This window comes from Lynx rufus, unplaced genomic scaffold (genome assembly GCF_022079265.1).
Source record: "Lynx rufus isolate CCGP_SWC_20201006 ecotype Redwood Valley unplaced genomic scaffold, mLynRuf1.p SCAF_4, whole genome shotgun sequence".
Lineage (NCBI taxonomy): Eukaryota > Metazoa > Chordata > Mammalia > Carnivora > Felidae > Lynx > Lynx rufus.
The window spans coordinates 1990183-2017858 of NW_025814856.1; the positions used below are offsets into that span (position 1 = coordinate 1990183).

At 64.0% G+C, this 27676-nt stretch overlaps 1 protein-coding gene and 1 long non-coding RNA gene across 3 annotated transcripts; one reads left to right on the forward strand and one right to left on the reverse strand.

The window, feature by feature from the left end:
- The first annotated feature begins 665 nt into the window (after positions 1 to 665).
- Positions 666 to 6717, forward strand: LOC124524783 (uncharacterized). Its single transcript, XR_006965316.1, has 3 exons — positions 666 to 1322; positions 1581 to 1769; positions 3700 to 6717. It is a non-coding gene; the product is annotated as an uncharacterized LOC124524783 (long non-coding RNA).
- On the reverse strand, positions 6083 to 27339 carry MAP2K2 (mitogen-activated protein kinase kinase 2). 2 transcript variants are annotated; one of them, XM_047097181.1, is made up of 11 exons: positions 27164 to 27339; positions 23522 to 23732; positions 18408 to 18554; positions 14481 to 14558; positions 13906 to 13957; positions 13701 to 13825; positions 12929 to 13142; positions 11014 to 11078; positions 9961 to 10022; positions 8836 to 8881; positions 6083 to 7243 (listed from the first exon to the last, which is right to left on the reverse strand). In XM_047097181.1, the coding sequence occupies exons 1-11, from the start codon at positions 27253 to 27255 to the stop codon at positions 7133 to 7135; spliced, it is 1203 nt and encodes a 400-aa protein (XP_046953137.1). In that variant the 5' UTR covers positions 27256 to 27339; the 3' UTR covers positions 6083 to 7132. The 2 variants fall into 2 exon arrangements, with proteins under 2 accessions (XP_046953137.1, XP_046953138.1); XM_047097182.1 differs by lacking the exon at positions 6083 to 7243 and having other exon boundaries at positions 8836 to 9673.
- Positions 27340 to 27676: the final 337 nt, after the last annotated feature.

Consider the following 27676-nt stretch of genomic DNA (forward strand, 5'->3'; position numbering starts at 1 on the left):
GATGTTCGGGGACCCTGCGTTTTGTGGGGTGAGGGGCACCCAGAGGAGGTGCCCTGGCACCCAGGCTCTCCAGGTCTCTGCTGGGCTCCGGGGAACCCCTTCCCTGCCCCGTAGGTTGGCCCCACCGTGAACCCGGAAGGTCCCCACTGAGGACACCAGAGGCTCCCAGAACCTCAGGGGCTGGCGGACACAGGGCAGGGGCCAGGCGGGCCGGAAAGCGGTCCCTTCCCTGTAAGGCAGAGGGTTGCAGGGCTATGGTGAGCTGAGCAGACCAAAGGGAGAGGTGGGGAAGGGAGGGGAGAGGCCGGGAGGGGAAAGAGGGTGGCACAGGGGTTTCCTCCTAGCCCACGTGGGCCGGTGGCCCCCCTGCACCTGTGCCTGTGTCCTGCCCCACCTTGGGCACGGCGTCCCCAGGCAGGGAAGGAGACAGAGAAATCACAGTTACAGTGTCCGATTCCGTCATCCGGGAGCCACCTGCTAGTTGTTTGTTTGTTTGTTAATTTTCTTTAATGTTTATTTATTTTTAAAAACTCTTCTAATATTTATTTACGTGAGAGAGACAGAGACAGACAGAGCGCAAGTGGGGGAGGGGCAGCAAGAGAGGGAGACACAGATTCCGAAGCGGGTTCCAGGCTCTCAGCTGTCAGCGCGGAGCCCGACGCGGGGCTCGAACCCGCGAACCGTGAGATCATGACCTGAACTGAAGTCAGCCGCTTAACCGACTGCGCCGCCCCCCCAGGCTCCCCGCCTTTGATGTGGGGTAAGACAGGGAACGGCACACCCAGGCGATCACCCAGGCATGCCTCCCCACCCCCAACCTCAGGACCCCCGCCTGGGCCTTGCTAACTCCCCTCCCAGGTCCTGGTGCCGAGACCCCACCCCTCGGTGGACCGGCCAGAAACCCAGCCCCGATCCAGGTGTCATCCGCAGGGAGACTGAGTACTAGGTCTGCTCGTGTGCTCAGTGGCCACTTGGACGCCATCTTTTAGGGAGATGTCCGTTCACATCCTCTGCCCGCTTTTTCGTTGGGAAAACTGTTGGTTGTCCAGTCGTAAGGACGCTTGCTTCGCACATCCTTACAACTAGACCCGCCTCCCGTGTACAAGATCTGCAAATATTTCCTCCCACTCTGTGGGCTGTCTCTGCATGGTGCCCTTTCGTGCACCAAGTTAGTTGTGATCAGTCCAAGTTCACCTGCTTTTTTTCTCCTGCTGCCCGAGTTATGTACGTATCATGGTGAAGAGCCCGCCAGCAAGTCCCAGGCCACAAAGACGGGAGACGGAAAAATCACACCAGCAGTGGTGCTGAAGGTTCCCCGGAAGGTCTGGCGGCCCTTGAGGGTGGGGGTGGGGGTGGGGGTGGGGGAGGGGAGAGGGGAGAAGGGGAAGGAGAAGGCTGTCCTGAGCTGGGATGTTTGTCCTGAGCCTGAAGTTTGAGCAGGATTTGGGGGTGGAGAGGGGTGACGGAAGAGAGAACCTTCCAGAACCGGGGAACAGCAGGTGCAGACAGGGAGGCCAGAGTGAGTGAGAGATTTGCCCTTCCTCTCCCCCCTCCCACCTCTCTCCCATCCTCATCCCCAGGACCCCTGGGCAGCCCCTGCACCTGCACCCTGGGTCCCCGGGGAGGGGGGCAACTGGCATGAGGGTGCTGACGCGGCTGTGCTTAGAGAGCTTCTGGGTCCCCGTGGAAAAATCCAAGCCCGTCACCGGAAGAAAGGAGCGGGGTGTCAGGACAGCGGTGTGGCGACTGACCCCTGCACGAGCTTGCACGTGAGTGGAGGGGGGAATGCAGCCGCCTGGGGTGGGGAAGCAGGGGAGACGCCTTGGCCTTGAGAAGGTGAATTCTGAGCAGATGCCCACCAGTCAGTGAGCAGGAACCGGGCAGGCGCAGAGGGAACAGAGTGTGACAAGGCTCAGAGGGGAGCAGAACGGGGACCGTGGGGGCAGCGGACAGCGGTGCCGGGTGGGCTTGGTCTTTTGGGGGGGCAGGGAGGACGGGACAGCTTCTCAGGAGCCGGCCTTGACTTCCACACGAGGCAGGCCCCCTGGACCAGGGTATTTGTGGAGGGACGGACCTCAGGGCTGGGCCCCAGGGGAGGACGAGGGGGGGTCTCCAGTCCAAGGCCTTGCCCTGGACCCAGCTCTCCGTGACTTGTTTTGCAATCAGAGGTCCGGCCCCCCTGTCAATCCATGAATGTCCCCTCCGGCACGGTTGGCAGGGCCCCCAAGGGGACGGCCACCCTTGGGACTGGACCCCCCGTGCTGGGCTCTGTGCATCGTGTTCCCCGTTAACTCGTCTTCCTGAACCCCTTCGTGTGACACGACTGCCTGGCTCGCGGGCGGCAGCCGGCCCTGGCACAAAGCACCGGTGTCTTGGCCAGACGTCCAGGCGACCTGGCTCCCCGCTCGGCCCCCACCCAGTCCCGTGCCCAAGGCCAGCGGGACGTTGACATGGCAGCCGCTGCCCCGGCCTCCTTGGGTCCCACCACAGCGACGGAGATGAAAGGGTCAACGCCAGGCACAGTGGGGGCCTCGTGACCCCAGGTTCCTTCCCACGTCTACTGGGGGGCGGTCACTGCTCTGCTGGACAGCCGTGAAATATTCTGAACCCCGTCTCCCTGCCTCGCCCCCCGCCAGGCCCATCTCCAGGGCCCGTGTTCTAGGGCCCCACCGCCCAGCTTTGCTCCCTGCTTGGGGGGGGGGGCCCTCCCTGCCCCCGAGGGCCCTCGGCGACCCTCGTGTGTAGCCAGTTCTCGGAGAGAACAGCCAGTCCGTGGGGTTCTGCCTCGCTTTGCCTTCAGGCTGGAGGGCGCTGGGAGTTGCGTCCAGCTCTGTGGCCGGGCCGTGGACCCCACCGCAGAACAGCCCGGGAAAAGACCGTGACCGAGTGCGGAGCAGGCAGGATGGCCGGGGTTTGGCCCCGGGCCAGGTTGGACCCTCCACATGGGTCCCAGGTCACCTTGGGCAAGTCGCGCAGCCTCTGTGGGGGTCAGAGAGGAAGGACAGGGGTCCCGAGAGCTGCCGAACGTGTCGCCCACGTTATGGGGTGCGGCCGGGGTGAAGGGAGAGGGTCTGCTCTTTCCTGGGGGAGGGGCAGCCTGGGCTGACCCCGTGCAGGTGGGGTGGGGAGCCAAGGGAGGCTCCCGGGGGGGGGGGCAGGACCCTCCCTGAGGCCACTGAGCTGGGGGTGGGAGGGCAGCAACGCGGTGGGGCTCCCGGGGTCCCGCGGCCACCACCGTGGGGTGGGTGTCTCACGGGAGGAGCCGGGGCTGCGGGCCGAGGTCCCTCCCTCACCTGGGGCCTCTGGTTCTCCAAGTCCTTCCCTCCAGGGCCCCCCTCCGTCCCCTGGGAAGGCCGGGCAGAAACCCGAGACCGAGCCTCGGCCCGGTTCAGGCAGCCGTGGGGCCCAGGCCTCTCCCTCCGGCCCTCCTTCCTCCTCCTTCCTCCTCCTTCCTCCTCCTTCCTCCTCCTTTCTCCTCCTCTGGAGCCGGCCCTGCGTTGCCATGGGGATGGCCGGCCAGCCGGGTCCTCCCCCCACCTGGCCCGGGGCGCGCACACCTGGTCAGCTCCGAGCCCGGGAGGGGGGGCGGGCCGGGCCCCTTCCCCTTCCGCCTCCCCACCCCGCGGCGGACCCCGCTTTCTGGGAAACCCTGTCACAGTTTCCTCTGACCTCTGTTAACCCGGAGTCCGCGGCCCACAGAGGGAGGCCGAGTTCCGCCTCTGACCTGAGGCTTCCTGCGAGGGGCACACACCTCCACCCCGGCTGCTGGCTGAGCGCACTCCTCCGAACTCCCCACCTTCCAGAAGGTTCTGGGCCACCTCTGCCCACATCCCTCCTGCCGCACGGCACCCCCGGCTGTGGACGCGGGAAGTCCAGGCAGGGCTGCGGGGACGCAGACGAGGCCGGCGCTGACCTTTGCTGGCTGGGCGACCGTGGCCTCTTGGACCGTCGAATTGGGGAAGGGGTTGGGGCTGAATCAGGCTCCCCCGCCGGGCAGCGTCCCCTGGGGTGGGTCGTTCCTGCAGAGGTCAGCCTGGGCAGCGTCCCGGGCTCCCGACCCCCTCCCCCCCATACCAGGAACACCTTGGTCACGACAACCACAGATGTCCCCAGACACCGCCCTGTGTCTCTTGGGGGGCAGGACTGCCCTAGGTGGGACTCCCTGGGTTAGGGGCCTCCACTGACCCCCCCCCCAGGAGACTGCCTTCCACGATCACGTGACCACTGAGGTCCTGGGGTACCGCGCCCCTTTAAACGCACACACTGAGGGGCTCAGTCGCTGGAGCAGGTGGAGAGTTCGAGCCCCACGTGGAGCTGGCTTAAAAATAAATAATAAATACACACACACAGATGCACTGAGCGGGCGGGAGAGGGGGGAGTCACGCGGGGCTCACCCTGGCTTGCACCGTCTGACCCCTCGGGGATCTACCCTGAGGTCTCGTGGGAGCAGGGCCCGGACTCCGCCGCTTTTCCGAATAGTTAACGGAGGGTCTCCCTCCCCTCACCCGCCGCTGGCCACCGTGGCCATTCGCGACCCTTCTCCGCGGGGCGCCCCGGGCACTACTGGGCAGCGGCCTCCCCGGCCCCAGCTCCCGTGGGACAACCACAGGTGTCCCAGGCGTGGCCCTGTGGCCCCGGGTTGAGGGGCCGAGGTCATCCCCGTGGAGAGCTGGGCCTGTGCTGCCCAACACCGCCCCGGGCTGCGGGTGGCACCGGCACCGACACGTGCCGGGTCTGAGACGTGCCGTGAGGGCAAAACACCTACCAGGTCCCCAAGACTTCGTGGCGGCGGGGGAGGGGAGAGGAGAATGTCAAAGACCACGCTGCTCATTCTCCCATAGCGGACACAAGGTAAAACGGTGACATTCTGCCTACAGTGGGGCCAATCGAACAGACCCTGCAGTTACCTTCCCGTTTGTTTCCCGGGCGTGAAGCGCGGCTGGGAGGTTAGATCTCCCAACCGCGTGACGTGCACGGGGCCACCGGGACCCCACACACCTCCTTCTGCTCTGCCCTGCGGGCCCTGGGGCCCCTCACACCGGGAAGGGGACGCGGACCACAGGGCTGGACGGAGCGGGACCGGAGGCGCAAACGCCACGGGCAAGAGCCCGGCTCTCCGGGGACGTAGAGGACGGCGCGCGTGCTCGCGTGCAGTACGGCTCCTACGGAGGAAGACATCCAGCCGGAAGAAGCTTCCACACCAACGGGCCCCCCGCTCGGGATTTTCTTCCTCCAAACCAAGCGCCAAAAACCAAAAGCGGAGAAAACACAAAACCAACGAAGGGAGCGCCCAACGCGCGAGATCCCAAAACGATTCCTTCCGTGACTGGTTTGTTTTTGGACCACGAGGTCAGACAGCGGGGGTGTCAGGGGTCACCGGCGTCGCCCCCGTGTGTCCACAGGAGCCCCGGACACGGAGGGGGTGTCCTTGTGCCACTCCCGTACGGGCTGTGCCGAGTTCTCCAGGAGGAGCCAGGGGCCACGGGTGCGCGAACGGCTCCGTCTTGACGGGCCACGGACAGGCCTGGAAGCACCTGGACACCACCTCCTGCCCGGACCCCCAAGCCAGCGGCTCTTAAGCGTTCGAGGAGCCTGTCCCCTTGCAACAGGGACTGTCACCAGGTCTGTCTGGCGGCCGGTGGGGACTGCCGGGCGCCTGCAGGGGACATGGGTTGGGGAGGGGACACTTAGGTCCCCAAGGCTCGGGCGAGACCCCAGCTTTCCAGGAGCCTGGTCTGGGGCAGATGGAGAGAGAAAGTGCCAGTTTCTCTGGTGTGGCCTCGGGTCACTGCGGAGGGGAGGTCTCAGGGCGGCATCCACCCCTCTGGGGTCCTGACCCTGGAGGTCGCCCCGCTTTTGCATCAGCCTCTCTCAGCTTGTCGTCGACCCTGCGGGCCTCACCCCACCGACTCCAAATCCCCCCCAAGCCCTCGGGACCCGGTCTCTCAGTCCTTGAAAAGGGCAAGCCGTTAATGGGGGCTGGCCGGCCACAGCCGGGCTGGGCGTGTGCGACACAAGGCCACAGAGGCCCGCTGCCCGGATGCTGACCATGTTCCCACCAGGCCCCACAGAGCGACACCGGTCGACTTCCGCTTATCTTTATTCTCCTCCCGACCAGGTGAGACTTTGGGGGATCTGGGAAGTGGAGGACCCTGAAAGCCGGTCGAAGGAGCCAGCAACCCGTCTCTCTGGTGTCCACAGGAGACGAGGGCTCCTCCTGCGATTCCCCGAAGCTGAGCGTTGGCTCGTCCCAGCCCGCGGGCAGCGTCCAGGGGAGCCCCCGGCTCCCAGTTCCGTCTTCTCCGGGGCTCCGAGGACAGAAAGTCTCAGAAGCGGCTCCAGGGGCAGCGCGGCCGGGCCCCGACGGACGAGGAACTGGGACCACCTCCCTCTCCCAGCGGCTGCGGCTGACCCCGCGGACGGCCCGAGTGACCCGCCCTGGGCAGTCACTCCCGAATCTGGGAAAGCGGAGGGGACACGAGGAGCCACCTGGTCGCATCTGGCGGTGCGCAGGCTCGGGGACGGCACAGGCCTCGTCTGCTGGCTCCGCCGACAGCTTGGAAACCCGCCACATCCTTTCTGCCGGGTGCCGGCTCGCTGCCGTGAAGTCAGAAGTGTCTGTCCCCTGAGCACGGGGCGGGGCTGAGCGGGTCCCTCCTGAGGCGCAGGTCACGGGACGCTGAGTGACAAGAGGCGGTGGGAGGGCAGAGGGGCCGACCCCACGGCCACCTCCAGGGACAGTGCTGGGCGTCGGGGGGAGGGGGCGGGGGCACCCCTCCCTGTCCGGTGAAGGACGCCGGTGTCCAGAGGTCCCCTCCGAGGCCGCATCCCTTGGGAACAGAGTGAGGCCGGCTCCTGGTGCCACCCCCACCCCCTCCTCCCCCGGTGGGCGGCGGGCGGAGGGCTCGGGGCTGGCGCTGCCTCCCCGGGCGGCTCTCCCGCCCTGGGACTGGGCCAGGGGCTGACCCCCCAGAACAAATGGAACAAGTACGATGGGCACAGTTTGCTTTTTCTTTTCCCTGTTTCGTTTTGAACCTAAGGAAGCAGGTCTGAGAAGACGCCAGGAGCAGGGCCACCCTCCCTGGAGACGGGCGGGCGGGCGGGGGAGAGCGGGGCACCGGGGGGGACCCCGTCACACGGCGGTGCGTGTGGGCGTGCTGGGCTGGTTCAGCCGCAGCGTTTTACACAACCAGCCGGCGAAGTCCACTTCTTCTACCTCGGACCGCTTGATGAAGGTGTGGTTCTGGAAGGGAAGGAGGAGGCCGTCAACGACCCGGCCCGGCGGGCCGTCCGGATGCGCCCGGGAAGCGGGCAGGAGGCCGCTCCGCGCCCGCTCACTCGGGCCCAGGTGCCCCCCCCCCCCCCCCCGCTGGCGCTGCGGCTCCCCTGGAACCGTCCGCGGGGGGCTGAGCGTCTCCAGGCACCTCCCCGTGTCCCCCGGGGACGGTCACCCCTGGGTGAGAACGTCTGATCTGGAGCGACGGGGGCCTCTGGGAGGACAGTGAAGTCCCGGACACGTTCCGTCTGCTGCGGCAGCCACTGGCCACGGGAGGCTCCGAGGCCTTTAGCCGTGGCCCCTGTGGCTGAGGAGCCAAGCCAGGCCTTCTGTTTCGGTTCAAGTAATTTAGAAAGCTGCACGCGGCTGGCAGTTCCTGCGCAGGACAGCTCAGTACCCGAGGTTCCTGGTTTGCAGGCCGGGGGGTGGGGGTGGGGGTGAGCGACGCTTTCCCCACGGGCCGGGCTGGGAGGGGTGGGTCCTGGGGGCTCGGGGTCCACGGGAGCAGGTCTGGTCTCCTCGCGCGACACCCGGACCCCCAGCTGCTGCCTGCCCTGTAGGCAGGGGGTAGGAACGGGGGAGAAGGGAAGTTAAAAAGTCGGTCCCACGGCAGGGTAGAAGTGGGACAGAGAGTCCCGGGGGGCGCCGCGGGGGCCCCGCCATCCATCAGTTTCTCTAGTTCACAGGTTTTCGTGCATCTTACAACGAACAGACGTTTGTGACGTCACACGTGCCTCTAACACACGTTACTGGGACACCTCCCGCGTCGGAAGGCTTTCCGGAAGAGTCACCGCGCACCGCGCACGGAGCCTTCCCGCCCAGCGTTCTCGGTGGCGCCCACGACCAGGAGACGCTGGTCGTCACCAGAACGAATAGAGGATGTGGGACTGGGCAAGGTGTCTGGGGACGCGTCAGAGGAGGGGCTGAGGCGAGACCCCAGGAAGCAGCCAGGCCAGCTGAGAGGGGCCCGGGACACGTCCCCTGGGGAGAAGCACTGTCCTCTGCAAAGGTCCTGAGGCGGAGGCTGACTGGAGGAAGTGGGAAGGCTGAGGCTCCCTTACTGGAAAGACCACGTTCCGATAACTGAGAGACGCTCGTGTTTTGGCGCTCGGCACCAGAGACCGAGAACCAGCAGGTGTGACCCTCACGGTCTCGTGTCGTGGAGGTGCCTGGAGAGCAGGCCTCCCCAGGCTTGGCAGGGTGTCTGTGGGTGAGGAGGTCAACGGGCTGGCAGCCCCACCCGCCCCCACCCTGCCGGGGGGAAGGGGAGTTGACGCCCACCTGGCTTCTCGGGGACACCGGGCGCCGCACAGGGAGGCCGGCGGCCCTCGGGTCTCCCCGATCTGTGGGGCCCGCCAGGCCCAAGGCGGGAGCCGCACAGAAGCGTGAGGGCCCCGGCGCTCCCAGGCGCGGACACCCCGACCACGGGCACAGCTGGGCCATCCCGCTCCTCCGGGAGCCAAGGGCGCCGCGGCTGCTCGGAGCAAAGGAGACCCGCAGGGGACCCACACGCGCCCCGAGGGGCGCCCCCGGGGCCCGGAACCCGCGGCCTCGCTCACCGTGAGCGTCTTCAGGTCGGCTCGCTCCGCTGGGTTCTTAATGAGGCTGGAGAGGAGGACGGGGGGTGGGAAGACAAGGCAGGGCCGTTAGCCGGTGGCCGCGGAGACCTGCGTGCGGAGCCGGGGTGGCTCAGCCCGGTCCCCACGCCTGGCCGGTCCGAAGCCTGGATGCAGCAAGGCACGGAGTCCGCTCCGCCTCCCCCTTGCTGGGAGGGCACGACCCCCGGGGACGGGAGGGCAAGAGGGATGGGGCGAGGCCGCGGGGACGCCCCCGCTGCCGCTCCGTCAGGCCCAGCGGCAAGGCGGCTACACTGCTAACGAACGTCCCCAACGTGGGAGTCCCAGTGTCAACATGGAACTTTCTCCTTCAGAAAAGCAGAACTGCCCCTAAGAACCGTTGCTCAAACCAGCCTGAGGCCAAATGGTGGCTGTTCAAACACAAAAGAAAACGCAACGGGTACAGAAGCACTGACACGTGTCACTGGGTGGGAGCTGCAGCATGCTGGCCAGCGGTCGTGCAAAGGGCCAGTGGTGGCTTTGCCACCGGGCGCAGGTGTGCTGCTGCGTGCGACGCCCTGCCGGCCGCTCATCCTGATGTGCAGGACGGCCCTGAGGGTGAGGGGCGGCTCCCGGCCCCCTTCCTGCTCTGGAGCCTGCGCGCCCCGGGCCCGGGCTGACGCGGCAAGAAAAGGTGGCCGCTTGCCACAAAGCGGCTGGGAAGGCTCACGTGGAAGATGGGCAGTTACGGGCTTGAGAGGCTAGGAAACGGAGGTGCTTGCTGGTGGAAGGCGAGGCGGGAATGGCATCGTTTCCAAACGGCCCGCGATCCTCGTCTGCTCTGGGGACGGGATGGGGCCACCGGCTGGATACCACGACCCAGCAGCCTCGAAAGGGAACCCATCTGGGTTCTCGGGTGAGCTCCAGGTGCCCCCCAGGCACGGCCACCCACCGGCAGCGCCCATCGGTCCCAGCAGAGGGGCCCGGCCCCGGACCAGGAAGGAAGTGCACATCTGGGTCGGTGGCCAGGGTGTGGGCGGCCATCCCGGGAGGCAGGCGGGGCCCCTGGCGGCCTGGCATCCCGCCCCGGCCCGCCCCGAGACCGTGCTGGAGGCGGTGGCACCTTACCATTTATTTACAAACTCCTGGAAGTCCTGGGTGAAGACACCGCTGGGCAGCTTGGGAGGTGGCTGTGGGCGGACAGGGAGGTGGGGGTTAGACGCTCAAGGACGGTTCTGGAATCACGGGGAAAGGCGCCTGCCAGTCCCGCGTCCGCGGGGACAGCACAGCACTTTTCGGGGACCCTCAGAAGGCACCGCCCTTGGCCCCAGTCCTTTCACGTTCATTGCTAGAGAGGCACCCCTCCCCACCCCGTCTTCCAGCGGCTTCCCCACCCGCCCTGCCAACTCGGCCAGGCTCTTCGGGCTCTCTTGGGAAAGGTCTGGCTTCAGGGTCACAACTGGTTGTGGGGGGAAAGGACAGGGCCCACCCCCACTTTACAGACGTGCGTCGTACTGTCTGGGCCACCTGTCTCCAGCAGGGGGTTGGGAGCACCGGGGGGGGGGGCGGCTCGTTCCGGGTCCGGGCCTGGAAGCTGGGGAAGCCAGGACACAGGCGCCTGGGTGGGGACAGCTGTGTGTGGGGCTAAGCCCCTGTCAGGGAAGGCTGTGGGCCAACGGTCCCGGTGAAACCCAGCAGGGGTGGGAGGACAGACGTGCTCGCTGGGCCCGGGCGTGGCTGCCAGGTGCAGGGCTGTGTCACCAGAGCCAGCCCGTCCTGTTCTGTCATCACTGACCCTGCTCTGAGCGGCTCACCGGACGCCCAGCCCCGGACCGAGCCAGGGCCTCAGGCGGCCTGGCCGCCCTGTTTCTCCGCCCTGACTCAGAAGGGCCACCGAGAACACGCTGCGGCCCACGCAACGCCCGGGAAGGGTGGCCTGACCGAGCTGGGAGGGCGGGCCTCGGGGTCAGGCCCTACTCAGCCCTTTCCCGGCCCGAGGAGCCGCCCCCGTCCGTGCCCGCGGCTCAGTCGTGTGTATGAGGGAAGCGCTCCCGCCACCCGCCCCCCGCGACAGGCTCCGGTCTGTGCCTGCAGCTCCTTCCTCTGGGTCACGCGGGCAAATCCAAGCCAAACGGCTTACCCCGCCCCCGGGCAGCCGGGCCGGGGGCTCCAGGTACGCACCTCATTCACAATGTAGTCCAGCAGCTCGAAGATGGCCATGGCCGGCCGGCTGTCCGTCCCGTGGCCTGCAGGGGCAGAGACAGACCCAGGGGTGAGGCGGGCGTCCGCTGAGCACCCTTCCCCCCGACGCCGGCCTGAACCAGAGGCGGCGGCCCGGCCGTGCCCCCGGCTACTGCGCCTGCCTCCCTGGCAAAGCGGCTTCTCTTCTGAGCCTCCCGTGACTTAACAAAACAAAACGAGACGAGACGCCAAAACGAACAGGAGTGTTTTTTGAGAAGTCACACATTTGGCACGGTGCTGCCTCCAGGCTGTGCCAAAGTCACAGCCCCTGCTTTCTAGCGCACAGGCAGGGGGTGGGGGGTGACCACGAGCAAGGACGGCAGCGTGACCTCGCTCGGAGCCGCGGGTGAAGGCGGCATCAGGCCCCAAACGCCGCCCAGGACAGATGAGCGGCTGGGGGTAGCTGACCCTTGTCTTTGGCCCAGCTGGCCAGGGCCAGGTTTGGCCGCTGGACTTTCGCCTCCTGTCCCCGTCCTGAAACGGGCACGCGAGCTGGGGCTGGGGGAGGCGCTGGCAAGCCGAGGCGGCCTGGCACGACACCCCCTGCGGCTTCTCCCTGCCGGGACGGGGCCTCGGCGGAGTGCCCGCGATGCCATCCGGGAGTTGGTGCTGGGAGGGACGGAGCCAGGGCCCGAGGACACACACGGGGGCGGGAGACGGGAGAAAACCAAGACTCCCGGACCCCCTGGCTCTGGCACCAGGAGAGGAGAGGAGCCGGGCTCACAAACCGCTGCTGGACTGCCGGCGCCTGTGGGCAGCGAAGACACAGCGCCACACACAGGGACACTCGGCCGCCAGCAGGAGCGAGGCGCCCGCCCCCGCCGCCCCGCGGACGGACCCCGGACACGCGCCGCTCAGGGAGGGACCCAGACACGAGAGGCCACGCGGGCTGGGAGTCCGCGGGTGTGAAACATCCGGAACGGGCTCGTCCACGGACGGGAAGGGGGCTCGTGGTTGCCAGGGGCTGGGGCGGGGGTGACGGCTGACGGGGATGGGGCTTCTTTTCAGGGTGATGGAACGTTCTGGAACCAGACAGTGGTGACGGCTGCACAGCCTTGTGAAGACACAGACAGCCACTGGCTTGCACCCCTTAAGCTAGTAAGTCACACGGGGTGTGACGTCTCTCTGTAAAGCTGGTATGAAGCAAAGGCACAGGCCAGCCGCTGTCCACGGCGCACTCCTCCAGACTCCCTCCGCTCCCTTCCTGTCACCTGACTTAAGGAAAAGAAAGACAGCAGAGCCCTGAGCGCTGTTTCCTAGTTATGCTGCCGTGACCCTTCGCCCTCGCCCTCCAAAGCGGCCAAAGGGCCAGCCTGAAGCTCTCTGGCCCCGGGCGGCCCCCCACCGCACAGGTGACCGCCGCGGGTACGGGGAGTCCCGTGGGAGCCCAGCTGGCCCCCCGCGCCCCCCAGCCTCCCGCTCCCTCCTGCGCTGCGTGTCGGGACTGAATCCGGCAGACCACCCGAGGGGGTCTGACTTGAGTCAGTCTCGGTTTCCGAACGGCAGAGCCTTCGCCCAAAGTCCAGGCGGTGGGCCTATGGGTGCTCACTGGGCAATCCCCGTGGGCCTCTCTCTACATTTGAGCGTTTCCGGAATAAAGTGCTGGAAAAACCACCCAAATGACAGTTTGGCTGAGAGGTTAGTTTCTAGACGCCCACAGCTGGTTAACACGTGCAGCTGCCCCTGGATGGGACCGTGTCTGGGCGGCCGCCCCCATAAGCCTCAGGTGCCCAGGACACCCCGTGGGGGACAGGACCGGGTCTGGGGGGCCGTCCCCACAAGCCTCAGGTGCCCCGGGATACCCTGGACGGGTAACACTGCCCGTCCAGTCCAAAGTTCCAGATTCAGGCCGTACCACTGATGGGGCGTCCAGGGGGTCTCGGCCGTGGTGAGATGCTGTGAGGCTCTCCTTCTGCCCCGTCAACCATGGGCCGGCCAAATATGGCCTCTAGCTCCTTGGCATCCGGCGGGGGGATGGGGTACCTTCCGATGGACAGCTCCACCAGGGACAGGCCCATGCTCCAGATGTCCGACTGCACCGAGTAGTGAGTGCCCTGCAACCGCTCTGGCTGTCGGGGGAGAAGGAGCAAAGAAACGCCCAGACGGAAGCTGGACCCTAGCGTCCCCATCCCGGCCCTGCCACCCTCCAGAGACCGGCCATGCAAAGAAGGCAATTCCATCCCCCCGCTCTGCCGCCTTGGGACAGCGAGGCTCCCAGCCGGGGCTGCGACTGCACTCGAGACCCGAACCTCTGGCACTTTTGGAAAAGGATGACCAGCCCACGAAGGGGCAGAGTGTAGATTCTGCTACGATCCCAAGACTAACTTCTCAGAGTCTGCTCCCGAGACCCCCAGATGTTTCTGAAAACACCTGAGGGCCGGTTTCTAACTGACCACAGCCCTGCACTTAGTCTCTGATGCTGGCGGAAAGGAACGAGGCAGGTGTCTCCAGAGAAGGCCCCGAGTGAGAAGACAGGTCGCTAGAATCTGGACGGAAAGGAGGACCCCGGCAGAAACACAAAGCGTGTGACGGAGAATTGCAGGCTTTTGAAAAGCTTCTGGAAGACGGGGAAGAGCTGACAGGAGAGGGGAGGGTACGGACGCCCTCAGGCCCCCTGACAGACTTACAGACATGTAGGACCGAGTTCCCACGAAGGAGTTGGCCATGGAGTCGATGAGCTGCCCGCTCACCCCAAAATCGCACAGCTTGATCTCCCCTCGGGAGTTGACGAGGATGTTGGACGGTTTCACATCTGCGGGCAGAACCAGCTGCAGGTGAGGGGGGCCCGGCCCGGCTGGCCCGCCCGCCGCCTAGACGCCCCGGCCCGCTCACCTCGGTGCATGATCTGGTGCTTTTCCCGGAGATACGCCAAACCCCGGAGAACCTGCGGGGTGGGAGGGAGGGAGCGGGTGAGCAGGGCGGCGTCTCGGGCAGACCCGAGGGGCCAGTTGACTGGGACAGGTTCAGGAGAACCCGTGAGGCTGGGACAAGCGAGAAGAGTGGCAGGGACGGCCACAGCGCCCCGCCCCCACTGCCTGGAGGGTCTCGCCAGCCTGAGGGGCACCGTCTGCTGAGAGCTTCCTGCCGGGCTGCACCGAGGCCCCGCAGACCGACGGCTAATTCGCCACGTGAGGACAGCACTGTGGGGTACCACCCACGGGGCGCCAAGGCCCGTGCGGGGCGGGAAAGCGTCCCTCCACCTCATGTGCAAAGAGGTGCCACCTGCTCAGCCCCTCGGCTGCCAGAGACGGGGACCTCCAACGGGGGCCAGGACAAGAACAGACTCGTGCGGAGCCCAGGGCCGGGAGTGGGTGCACGCACCCGCCCCAGCGGTGCGGCGGCCCTGGGGGGTCGGGGGGGGGGGGGGGTCGGTGCAGGGGGAGTGCGCCTGGAGCCCTCGCACTTACCGCGATGCTGACCTTCCCCAGGATCTCCTCGGGAATTCTCTTGGCTTCCTTCAACACCTGGTCCAGAGAGCCGCCGTCCTAGGGTCGGCACAGAGGGGAGAAAGCCGGCTCTGAGCGGTGGGCCAGGCGGGGCCTGCGGTGCAGAGGAGGAGTCCCAGCGGGACACCGGGAAGCAGACAGCACAGCGGAGCACTTCCCCGCTTCCCAGGAGCTGGAGCTCAATCTCCTCCACGGGACACGGAGGCCAGACCACAGCCAGACGCGACTCGCTGGTCAAGAGCAGGGACCCCCTCCGGTCCCTGTCACCTCCGGGGCCTCGGGACAGCCCATCCAGTGAGGAAGCAACGAGAGTGCCGGCCGGCGTCCTAGGCGGCCCATCCTCCCAGAAAGCGAGGCCCAGGACTCAGCCTTCCCCAGCTCGCCACACTGGCAGCAGGCGGAGGGAAGCAGCCAGCTTCTGGGGCTGGGTTCTCCTCCTGCAGGTCGGAGGCAGACCCGGCAGAAGGGCAGCGGGGGCCCGGAGGCACCGGCACAGGAGAGACACCGCTGCCCACAGCTCCCGGGCCCCCCTCCCTCAGGCCTTGTCACGTGCTCGCCGCTGTGCGCAGATACGTCCTGCCTTCAAAGGACGGGCACAGGTCCTGCCAGTCTGAGTCCCACCTCACCCCACCCCAGTCATGGCCTTAAACCCGCAGGCTGTGGGACAGCAAACCTGGAGACCAAACCTAGGTGGGGCTGAGGAATGCCCACCGGGTCCCCTGGGACGCTAGATGGACCCACTAAGTTCCACGCGCGGGGGGCCAGCATCTGAGCTCAACGCTGGGCAGCCTCGGGCCGGTAAGGTCTCCACCAAGCGGCTCTGGGCCGCCTACAGCCACACGGCTTCCTCGAAGCCAGAGGAAGGGGTGCGGGGAGGAGAGCCTGAAATCCCAGGGGTGCCGGGGCCTCGTATCTCCAGCACTTCTACCCGAGTCGTGCCCAGTGAGAAAGGCCAGGGGTGGGAAGTTCTAGAAAACCCGATACACGACGAAGCCTCTACAACCTGCACGTGACTCTCGAGTGCCTAGACGGCCACCCTCGGGACCAGGCGTCCTGGCTCAGCCCGCTGTCTGCAGGGCAGGGGCGTTCCTTCCAGCCCTCCCGTTTTCTCCTGTATCAACCAATCTTAGAAGAATCAAAAAACAAATTCTCTTAAAACCATAACCCTGCTTCCTGACGCAGCTCCTTTCATTCTTAATTGTCACGGACCTACCACAGGCTTATAAACGAGGATGTCCGGGGGGAACATCCCCAGAGGCCACGGGAGGCCAGGCACTGCCCAGTCCTGTCGGCCACACGTGTCCCACACATGTCCCCAGACGTGGCCCGGTGTCCCCTGGGGCAAGAGCAGTCCCGGATGAGACCCCCCTGGTCTGCACTAAGTGTAAATCGTTCAAGTCACGTTGACAGGAAGTGGCAGAGATATAGCACAACTGGGTGTCTCTGACCCCAAATCTCACGCGTGTGCAGCATCCCACACTTTCGTTATGCATAGGTGTCCTAAATGCTCTGGGAACTGTACCCTGATCAAGCAGGTGCTATGTGAGTACTTTCCTTATAAAACCCTCAACTGTAGGCACGTCACCCCCTAATCTTCTGGAGAGTCCGCTGGCCTCCCCTGAAGCGTGACTTCCATTCTTCCAGATCTTTCTGTGTATCTGCATAGGCATCCACATGCGCGGGGAAACACGGAGTTTAACAAATGTACCTAAACGGCTCCCGTTATGTGTACTTTCTCCTCAGGGAGCCTCGTGCTCGGGGCACACACGCCCTGTCGCCCAGTCACCTCTGTCCCCGGCCTGGGTGGGGATCACCCTTTCCTCTCCCTGCCGGGCGGAGGTGTGACTTCAGATCTGACTAGACCCCAGGAAAACACCAAGAGGTGCCTGTGAACAGTCAGCAGGCTGCCCCCCAAAGTACCCGCTGTCTGCGGGGTCCGTGCCCGGAGTGGCCCCAGCGACAGCCTCAGGCCACCAGGAAACCACCGGCCCGCTGCTTCTAAGCCCCACACACCCCATGGGCCGGCCAGGGGAGACCATCCCTGCGTGCGGGATCCGCGCTGCTCGTCACCAGCTGGGGGTCTCTTGCTGCGAGCGGGGGCCGGAGTCCTCCCGGCTGGACACAGCAGCCAATTCGCACGCAAACCTGCGCAGATAGTCTCGCCCCCTGCCCTCGGCTCCAGGTGCTGGCGGAAGGCTGGCTCTCCCGCCCCCCAGCTCTACGGGTGGAAGGCGAGAGCCTCGTCCCCAGCCATGCCGCTAAGAGGCGAGCGGTGGCGTGGACGCCCGACCCCAGGCTGTCGCCCGATATGACACACGAGTGAATGACGGAGAGACAGAAAACCCTGGGGAATGCGGCTCTGGAGGGGATCGTGTGACATGAAAACACCACGAAGGGCAGTGGGCTGGGGGCCACCCCCCGGCCCCCCGCCCCGGGTACTGTGCTGTCATCTTGTTCTCTCCAGGCCTTCCTTGCCCAGACCGCCCCCTCCTCTGGGCTCACCCGAAACTTGAAAACCGGTGGCCTCCTGGCTTCGTGCACGGTGACCCCCGCGGCAGGTGGAGAGCGCGGGCCTCACCTGACCGCGTCTTCTCACGGGTGCTACACGCTCGCTCTAGCGCTCTCCCGCCCTCGTGATAAAAGCAGACCGAAAGAACCCAACCAGGAATGTGTAGAGGACGAGCGAGCAAGCGGCCGGGATCCCTGCCCCTCCCCCTCATCGCTGCAGCCCATTCTCCGTGTCGCCGGGGCGCAGATGCCTCAGCAGGAAACCGAGAACAGAAGCGGGGCCAGGGGGCCGAGGCGGGACGCGGGGCCTCTTCTGCAAGGGAAGGTGGCGGCTTCGGACCCGCACCGCGCTCCGGGGCAGCAGGGAGGGGAGGCGGAGGCTTGCCTCGACCACCTTTCTTGCCCTTGGCTCTCTCTGGCAGCGACCGGCGGGCGGGGCGCTGCCTGACCCGGGGCCTGGGGCCTGCAGCACCCCGTCTGGGGCACGGTTACACCACGAGCGCTCACGAAGCGTCCCTCACGGGGGCTTGCTGAAACTCACTTCCTGCCCGCGTTACAACACCGTCGGAGGGGACGGCGCACGCCTGCGAGGCGTAACCGAAGCCGCCGTGCCTAAGGCCACAGCATCCTGGTTTTGCAAGGGCCCCACAGGGCCAGGGCCCGGGGAGCCGGGCGGCAGACAGCCCCACACCTGACGAATTCGGCTCGGAACAGGGTGGGCAGCATTTCCTCCCAGGGCCCTCAGCTCTGACCACTTCTGCTTTAGTTACACCCGATCCCACCCAGTTCTGACGTTCAAGACCACAGTTTCTTAATAAGGGGGCTCGTCAGAATCAGCCATGGTGGTTTGAAACAAGAGAGGTGCCCGTGTTCCACCCCGAAGCGTCTGACTCCGCAGGCCTGAGCTGGGGGGCAGAGCGGGGTTTCGCCTTTAACGGAGCTCTCTCTTCGGAGGGCACCTAGGAAACATCAATCGAGATTGCTGGACGCCTTGGGCCCGGCAACTCCAGCTTCGGGACCTTATCCCGCGTCTCGTGTAAGGGACTTTCATTCGCTGTGGCTTGGGACGGGTCGGGATCAGCCCGTGCCCACCATCAAGGAGCGTTTAATAAGCCACCTTACAGGCACGCGCCGTTGCCGGAACACGGCCGGTGGGGACAACAAGGCGGGCCGTGTGCCAGCAGGGAACGGCTTCCGCCACGCACCCAGGGAGAGGCGAGGCCGGAACGGGGGCAGAGAACCACGGGACCCGTGCGCACACGCCGACCCGGCCTGGGGCATCTCGGGAAGGACCCTGGAAACGACGGTGCTTTGCGTCTGAGGACACGGGCCCGAGGGTGGCGGGCAGGGCCCCCCAGCCGCCCGCCAGGGCGCACTCACCATGTGCTCCATGCAGATGCTGATCTCGCCGTCGCTGTAGAAGGCCCCGTAGAAGCCCACGATGTACGGGGAGTTACACTCGTGCAGCACCTGCAGCTCGCGGATGATCTGGTTCCGGATGGCCGGCTTGATTTCCAGGTGGATCAGCTGCGAGGGAGGGAAGGGGGCTCGAGACCGGGCCTCGGAGGGGCACCCGCAGCGAGGGGGCTTTGGAGCCCCGCCCCGAAGTGCTCGCCACAGCATTCGAAACAGCGACGCGCTTCTAGGCGCCTAGAGAACCAAAAACACACGTCCACGCAAACTCGCACACCGCGTTCACGCGGGACTCACGATCGCCAGAACGTGAAAGCCACCCAAGCGTCCACGGCACACGCGTTTCACTCAGGTGCATCCACCGCGCACGCGCACGTCCCTCGGCCGGCCAGCAGGAGCGAGGCGCCCCCACCCGCCGCCCTGCGGACGGACCCCGAACACACGACGCTCAGGGAGGGAACCCGACACGAGAGGCCACAAAGGGTGTGAGTCCGCGTGTGTGAAACGTCCGGAACAGGCTTATCCACGGACGGGAAGGGGGCTCGTGGGGGCCGGGGAGGTGACTGCTGACAGGCATGGGGTTTCTTTCTGGGGAGAGGGAATGTTCTAGAATAGATGGTGGTGGCAGATGCACAGGTCTGTGGACGTACACCACTGAATTACATATACTTCAAAGGGGTAAGCGGGGGCATGGGGGGGGGGCCTGGGTGGCTCAGTCAGTTGAGCCTCCGACTTCGGCTCAGGTCATGATCTCACAGTTCGGGAGTTTGAGCCCCACGTCAGGCTCTGTGCTGACAGCTCAGAGCCTGGAGGCAGCCTGCTTCAGACTCTGTGTCTCCCTCTCTCTCTCAAAAATAAACATTTAAAAAAAAAAAAGGGTAAGTGGAGGAAGGGAGGTGGGGCCAAAAACCCACATACACACACACACACACGCAAAAGGGTAAATGGTGTGGCACGTAAAGTACATCTCAGAAAGGCTGTTTTAAAGCAAACCGCAATGGAGCAAACATTTTCACTTGGCTCCAGGGGAGCTCTGGAAAGAGGAATCTCCCCCCAGTCACCTAAAGCACCAGCCCAGGACCCAGCCCAGGGTGGCCCGGGACCTCCGCCCCTCTCCGCCAGGGGCCTGCCTCTGGAGTCCCGCATCCCCACACGGAGGGAGCTCCGGGCCACCACCCGAGGGTCCTAGCTCCCCTTCACCTGAGTTTAAGTCAGCAGAGGGGACGGTCACCTCGAGATTCAAAAGGTGAGAAACCAAAGGAACATCTGGAGAGACGTAGGACGCAGGTGACAAAGCGCCAAGAGCCATGCCCACCGGGAAAGAGCTGAGGGCCGTGGTTCCCTGTCCTGGCCACTGAGGATCTCAGCTGCCCTGACCACTGCGACAGGACAAGAGAAATGGGAGAGGCGGAAAAGGATCGAGGGTGTCTGAGCCTTTCAGACGTCTGCATGGAGTCCCTGTGACGGGCAGAGGGAGTGGTAAAGACCTGCTCGGAGGGAGCAGGGGAGACAACTGGCTTGGGGGAGGCTCCCCAGGCCTGGAAGGCCAGGTGAGAGTTGGCCGGATATGGAGGGGGATGGGTGCTCCGCGGGGGGACAGAGAGCGGACTGAGGGGACCAGGAAGGTGTGATTGTGGAGTTCAGGGTGGCACATGGCGTCAGCTCATGACGACGACCCTGGCGGCCGTGACTGGTGGGTCGCAGTGGCACGGTGCCCGGTGCCCCTCGCCTTCCCCAGCAAAGTCGGGGAACTGTCGCTGCCACCTGCGGGGGCAAGCTCTGGCCGCACGCCTGGGCACCGCCCCGCCCCTGCGGCCACCCGTCCGAGGACTCGGGGACACTCTCTCCTTTGCAGGACCACCTGCCCGGCGGGTACACTCGCGACATGCTGGCTCTGAAAAGGAGTGCGGCGGTCTACCCAGGAGGCAGCGGTCTCCTCTTAAAAGCCCAGAAAGAGGGCCTGGTTGAGGCCGAGGGATGAGCAATGCGGGCTGATGGCGGCCAGCGCTGCCCCACAGAACAGGCCGCGTGTTCCGTCTTAAACCCTCCCGCTGCCACATTGGAAAAGTACAAGGAAAACAGAGGAGAGGAGTTTTTCGTGTATTTTCACTCAATGCGATGCACCAGAACATTACTGTTTCAACACGTAATCCGTGAGCTTTCCCCACCCCGAGCCCCTGAAACCCGGAACGCGCTTCCCTGCACGGACAGCACACCTCGGCCGGACCGACCGTGTCCCGACGGCTCCGTGGCCAAGGATGACCGGGGCGGCTGCCGCGGACGGTGCGGCTCTCCACCGAGAACTTCAAAGGGGCCGCAGATGAACGACCGAGCTGCACAGCTAGAACTCTGCGGGCTTCGCAGAAGAGGAAGAGTGGGCAGAAGGGGGCACAACTGGACGGAACCCCGGATGCCTGGGGTTGGAGCCTTTAACGTGAAGTAAGGCCACAGTAAGTCAAAGGCTTTCGGGAAGGACGCTGCAGAGAGAACGCGGGGGCGAACGAGACTGTAGAGTGCGCCTTCCAGATCAGTTAGGAGCCAGCCTGCCAGCATCTCGTCTGGGGAAAAGCTGGAGCGGGGAGCGAGGGGCACGTCTCTGAGCACATGCGTTCACAACTCCCGACATCAACCCCGGTGGGAGGAGGGCCGAGGGGCAGGTCTAGGTGCCGCGAGGTTAAATCCTGCTCTCGGCGGCACTCAGCTGGCGGGCGGGCAAGTCCGTGTTGGGGCCAGGCTCCCCGAACACCAACACCACGCGCTTTCCACGCCACTGCCCTGGGGTCACGCAGACGCCAAGGACTAGATAAGGCCGGAGCTCGGCATTCAAATCCAACACCAAACCATCTCGGGGCGTAAAGCGATTATCTCCGCCCCACGATGGGGGGCCAGGAGGTGCGAGCTAGAGATAGGGGGGAAATAAATTCTGGACGCCACAAGCTGATCGCGCCCATCAAGTCGGGGTTGACTGCAAAGGGCCAGCCTGAGAGGGGCCCACCCCAGCCAATGCACACGCTGCCCCGACCCAGCGTCAGGCTGCCCGTGTGTAAAGTGGGGCTGTTGCTCCTTTTAAACCAGAACATAACGCTGGCTCGGCCGTGGGCCGGGCACTTGAGAGATGGCAGCTGGTCCCACGATGTGGCCTTACAGAGGCCACAAACCTCCATCGCGGAGGCAAGCGGGCACCCGGGGGCCGCACAAACACAAGGCCCAAACTCACTCGTCCGCTACCAGTCCAGGGAGGCATGTACGGAACCAACATGGCTCTTTGCAGACTCTCCTGACCCGAATGATGCAGGTTTGGTTCCTAGGGCACGAGGGGTCGGAACGCCGTGCTTCGGCCAAGAAAACACAATCAAGTGTGACTGTAAAAGTCCAGACCAGTTCACTCGGGGCTTATGTAACCAGCCTCCACGTCCCGCCCACCTCCGTCGATCAAAGGGACCGGAGCCACGCGGGTGACAAAGGATGCTGGCCCACGGAGAAGCCCACCCTGGCCCTCGAACTCCAGCCCGGCTGGCAGGGCTGCATTTGCACATCTGAGAAGCTCTGTACTCAGAAAGCATGGCATTCAGACCCAGCACGCGGGGACTCGGGATCCACCCAGGGTAATGGCGGGGAACGACCGAGGCCGGTCTCCCAAAAACTGCTTTGCGTGTCAATTTCCCACCTACACCCCCAGCTGAATAAAAACAAACCGGCCTCTTGTGTGAAATGGGCTTCCGGATGGGATTCAAAAGAGCCCACGACCTCCGCTGACTGGCTAAGAGAGAGCTCCTGGGCCCGTGGAGTCGCAGCCCCGAACCGCGCTGGCTGCGAGGACGGCCTTCTTGTTCCAAGCGTCCACCAAGTGCCCGCGGGCCCAGCTCCGCTCCGACACGGTGCTGGGCGGGCAGCCACACGGGGCCCACACGACCGAGAGGCCACAATCTACGGGGAACAAAACTGGAGGTCTGCTCCCCAATAGGTTAGACCTGTTCTTCTCTTAACTTTTTACTCTGAAGGACTTCTGGAAGCGTGGGAAGCTGTTAAGACCGGCAGTGCCCGTGTGGACTTCACCCCACTTCCCTCACGGCGACGGCTCACCCGTCACGGGGGAGCACCCATCACAAGGGAGCACCGCGGCCGTGCGGCAGAACTCATCCGGCAGAACTCATCCGGGCCCCAGGCTCAAGCTCCCGAATCGTATTCCGAAGGCGTGTCCGCAAAGGTGTGGACAAGCTCCCAGGCTCAGGCTTACCATGAGGCACGTCCCAGGAGACTGCTCAGCTGGCCCGGGAGCACTCTCTGGTGCCTCAAGCCAACTCTGACCAGCTCTCTGTTCTCAATCCCCCCCCCCACCGCCCCCTGAATCTCGCATCTGCCTTTTTATCCCCTGTTCTTTGGGTGACGGCAGACCAGAGACTTCTGGGGCTGCTCTGGTTTTGAAAAGGCTGCCTGCGGGAAGGGGACAGAAATAGGTTTCAGGAGGGAGGGCGGTGCTCTGGGGACAGGAGAAAGAGCGACGATGTTAAATCCCAGCGGCAAGGGAGCGCGGCGAACCCAGGGAAGGCAGGACCCGTGCGGACCCAGCTGGGTGCGGGGCGTTCGGGGTTCTGAGAACATAGGTGGGAACCACCGGGGCATGGGCTTCCAGAGAGGGTTGACTTGCTATGCCTGTATGAGCTGAGCGATTTATCACACGGACTGTGTCCCCCGGTTATGCGTGTAGGAGTCACCAATCCCCAAATGGTCACACCCTCCTCTTCTCCACCCCTACATCTCTCAGGGAGGGTTCTCGCCCACCTAGCCAGGGGGCTGCACCGTGGCCTGGGAGCCCAGAAGAGGGAGCCGGTCTGTCCCAGTCCGGATGTTTCTGGGAACGTGACCTGAAGTCCTGGAAGGCAGCGGTCGGTAAAGGAAGGGCAGCCCGAGGCAGGCGGGCATTCCGCATCCCAAGCGGGCCGGCTCTCGCTAAGGGCCTGGGCGAGTGCCCGAGTGCCCAAGTGCCCTGGGCGGATCAGAAAGCAGAGGCCTGCCCCACCACACGCTGCTGCACCACGCAGGGGTGCAGGGCCCGCCCTCGCCAACCGCCTCTCACCTACCTTTCTCGCCATGATGAGGCCAGAGGGTCTGTGTTGGACCTTGGTGACCACCCCGCCGTTCCCGGCCCCCAGTTCCGAGATCCTTTCGAAGTCATCGTCCTTGAGCTCTCCGACCTTGGCCTTCTGGGTGAGGAAGGCTTCCAGACGCTTCTTCTGCTGCTCGTCGAGTTCAAGCTCTGCTAGCTTCTTCTGGAGGTCTACCAAGTTTGCTCTGCAAAGACCCCAAGGGCAAGGGCTAGCCAAGAACATGCAAGCTACAGAGAGATGACCTGGGCCAGCCAGGCTCACCGTGTGGCCGCCGCATGCCAGGCCCCATGTGTGTGGCTGGAAGGACGCGGGAACAGATCAGACCCAAGTACTGTGCAGAGGACACGACCCCCTCCCTGAGGACGGGCTCTTATTGTGTTGCTCTGAACATTAAGCATTTATACACACAAACATTCCTGGAGCCAGTTAGTAAAACGACCAACCACGTACTCGGCACTTTATTGGGTGATTCAAGGAATTTTCCAAGGGATTTTGACAATAAGGTAATTTCACTAATGCCTTGACTTTAAACCAAATCTTGGAGTGAAAAGCAGCTCCCTGTAAGAGGTGGGCAGACATTGGCTCAATGCACACAAGGACTAACACGGTGCTGTGCAAAAGAAACCGAACAGGGGGCGCCCAGGGGGCTCAGTCGGTTAAGTGTCCGACTTCAGCTCAGGTCATGATCTCATGGTTCGTGAGTTCGAGCCTCGACTTGGGCTCTACCCTGACAGCCTGGAGTCTAGAACCTGCTTCAGATTCTGTGCACCCGCCTCCACCCCGTGCCCCTTCCCCACTTGTGCTCTCTCTCGCAAAAATAAACATTAAAAAAAAAAAAAAGAATAAAAGCCACACATGCAAGTTATTTTATTTTAGATGTGTGCAATTAAAAATATTTTAGCAACATTAAAACATATACCTTAAAAATAGACCAGGTAATGTTAATTTTAACACGTTTGACTTAACCCATCAAAAATAACAATTTTCAGGGGCACCTGGGTGGCTCAGTTAAGCGTCCGACTTCGGCTCAGGTCATGAGCTCACAGCTCGTGAGTTCGAGCCCCGTGTCAGGCTCTGTGCTGACGGCTCAGAGCCTGGAGCCTGCTTCAAGTTCTGTGTCTCCCTCTCTCTCTGCCTCTCTCTCTCTCTCTCTCTCAAAAGTAAACATTAAAAAAAATTTTTTTAATAAAAAAATACAATTTTCAACATGAAATCAATAAGAACCGATTAACGAATACTTATTTTCTTCCTTTTCATTTAAAGTGTTTGGCATCTGGAACGCGTATGATACTAACTACTCCGTCTCCCCTGAATCTGAATAAGCCACGTTTCAAATACTGGCTGTGGTCAGGGGCTTACTGGACCAGACAGGGAGGGTACCTGAGAAAAGTCTCTAAAGGAGAATGGGCCACCTCAGGGGGTCCATGGCAATCAATTTTTTTTTTTTAATTTTTTTTTTTTTTCAACGTTTATTTATTTTTGGGACAGAGAGCGACAGAGCATGAACGGGGGAGGGGCAGAGAGAGAAGGAGACACAGAATCGGAAACAGGCTCCAGGCTCTGAGCCATCAGCCCAGAGCCTGACGCGGGGCTCGAACTCCCGGACCGCGAGATCGTGACCTGGCTGAAGTCGGACGCTTAACCGACTGCGCCACCCAGGCGCCCCATTTTTTTTTTTTTTTTTTTTTTTTGCGAGAGAGCACAAGCTTGAGAGAGAGCAAGCAGGGGAGGGGCAGGAGGGAGAGAATCTTAAGCAGGCTCTGTGCTCAGCATGGGGCCCAATGCATGAATCCACGACCCTCAGATCATGACCTGAGCCGAAACCAAGAGTCAGATGCTCAAACGGGCGCCCCCACCAATTTCTGATGGCCTTTAAGCCAAGGCTGATCGCCCCCATAGACCTCATTGAGGGGTTCAAACAGGGAATGAAAGAGGGAGGCTAGAAATTTCTCAGGAACCTTCCAATCCCTCAATTGACCGCAACGAGCCTGGAACTCAGAGGCCTGAGCAAAGGGGCACAGGCTGGGAACGAATGGTCTGCGGCTGGCCGGGCAATGCCATCTGGGCCGGTAGTGCAAAGAAGCTGCTAGAAGGCAGGGGGCTACCTGCCCCTGGGTATCAGAGCTTTGCAAACCCCACCCTGTTTTGTTCTCCAGATCCTCCTGGGAGGCGGGGATCTTGTAGTCCTGGCCCACGCAGGAGGGAACAGGCTCAGAGAGGTTAAGTAACTTGCCTGAGGGTTACAGTGCACGGACGTGGCAGTGCCTGGAATCAAACCCGTGTCCTGCGCGATTGCAAAGCCCCTGCTCACGGCCCCGAGCCAGGACCATGGGCCTGAGCAGGTGCTCCCTGAATGCCTGGTTAACAAGCACCTGGATGAGGAATGGCTGAGAAGGACCGATGGACAGAGAGGAGAGGAGGCAAAGCAATGAGCGTACGCGACACGACTCCTTCCCGTAGAGTTAAAGAGGCAGCTTTCGAGGCCAGACTCTGCAAGGTCTCTGGCATTGCCCTGTGATATCTAAAATGCATTCTGGAGTCAGCTGATTAATCCATTTTAAATTTAATAGCAACTCAGCTGTGGTTATTTAAAAAAAAAAAAAAAAACACTGGAATTCCAATGGCTGGCTTCCTCTACCGGGGGAATTCTGGAAGGGATGGAAATCAGAAACCACGGTAAGAGGCAGAGAAGGGAGTATGAAGAAGGCGCTCTCCTGCGAGAAGCAGCAGCAGTAGGTTTTTGAAAGTAAGGAACACATCCCCACGTCGAGCCGCAAACTCAGAGCCAGGAAAAGATGTCAGCTTTTGCACACACAGCCACCAAGACTCCCTCCCCCGGGGCCCAGAGTGCCAAGTGCCCCGAGAGGTGCCCAACATGCAGTTCACCCATCACACCTGGTTCTCACCGGGTCACAACACAGGCACAGCAAACAGACCCCAGCTAGGGGCCTCTGGAACCACCCTGCCTCTCTTTACCGTGGGGAACAGGAGTCGGGACTTGTTCTGTGGCCAAGGGGTCACCCTGGCTTGACCTCACGAGCACGTGCCCCTCACACAATACGACTCTGCTACCTTGAACCCCCACGGTCCCAGATGCTCCTTTCTGTCCCCCAAGTCCTCTCGTCTGCCTCAGCGTCTGCAAGGCTCCAGCCCCCAGAGGCGGTGGCTCCCCCACCCGCCCCAGGATCCTGCAGCCGAACCTCACTACCCAGGGACGTTCTCCCCAACTTCACTACTCAGGAACGCCTACCCCACGACCTCACTACTCAGACCCTACCTCCCCCCACCCCCCAACCTCATTACTCAGGGCCCCAACACCCCATCCTCTCCACTCAGGACCTTCTCCCGCTGACCTCACCACTCAGGACCCTGCATCCCATCCTTTCCACTCAGGGACCTCCTGCCACGACCTCACTACTCAGAATCCCCCACCCCAACCTCATCACTCAGGGACCCCAGCCCCAACTCACCACTCAGGGCCCAACACCCCATCCTCTCCACTCAGGGACCCTCTTCCCGCGACCTCAGCATTCAGGGACCCTCCCCCCCCCTACCGATCTCACCACTCGGGGACCCCCTCCCCTTCCACAACCCGGCCAAGCCCGGCCCACTCACTCGGAGGCGCCCTCGCTGGTGGGGGACGGGCCCTCGGCGATGGCGGGGTTGATAGTGAGCGCCGGCAGCACCGGCTTCCTCCGGGCCAGCATCGGGGCTCCGCGGGCCGGCGGCGGCGGCACCTCTAACCGGGGCCCATAGGGGGCGGGCCGGGAGCGGGCGGCGCCGACGTGAGCCCGGGGCTGCGGCCGCGGCCTAGGCGGGCACCGGGGCGGCGTGGGCGGGCGTCGCTGCGGACCGGGGCCAAGGGGCGCCGAGAGGCGCCGGGGCTGAGGCCGAGGAGCCGCCGCCGCCGCAAGGGAGGCCCGCCCGAGGCTGACGCTGCAGCCGGAGCCCGGGAGGCCGAGGGCAGGGAGGAGGAGCGACGAGATCGCGGACCGGCCTCTCGCGAGAACCAGCTCCGGGAGCCGCGCGGACCCGCCCCTTACCGCGGCGCCTGCGCACCAGCCGGAGGCCGCCTTCCGGGGGGGGGGGGGGGATAAAGGGGGCGGAGACCTAGTGAGGCGGCGCCCT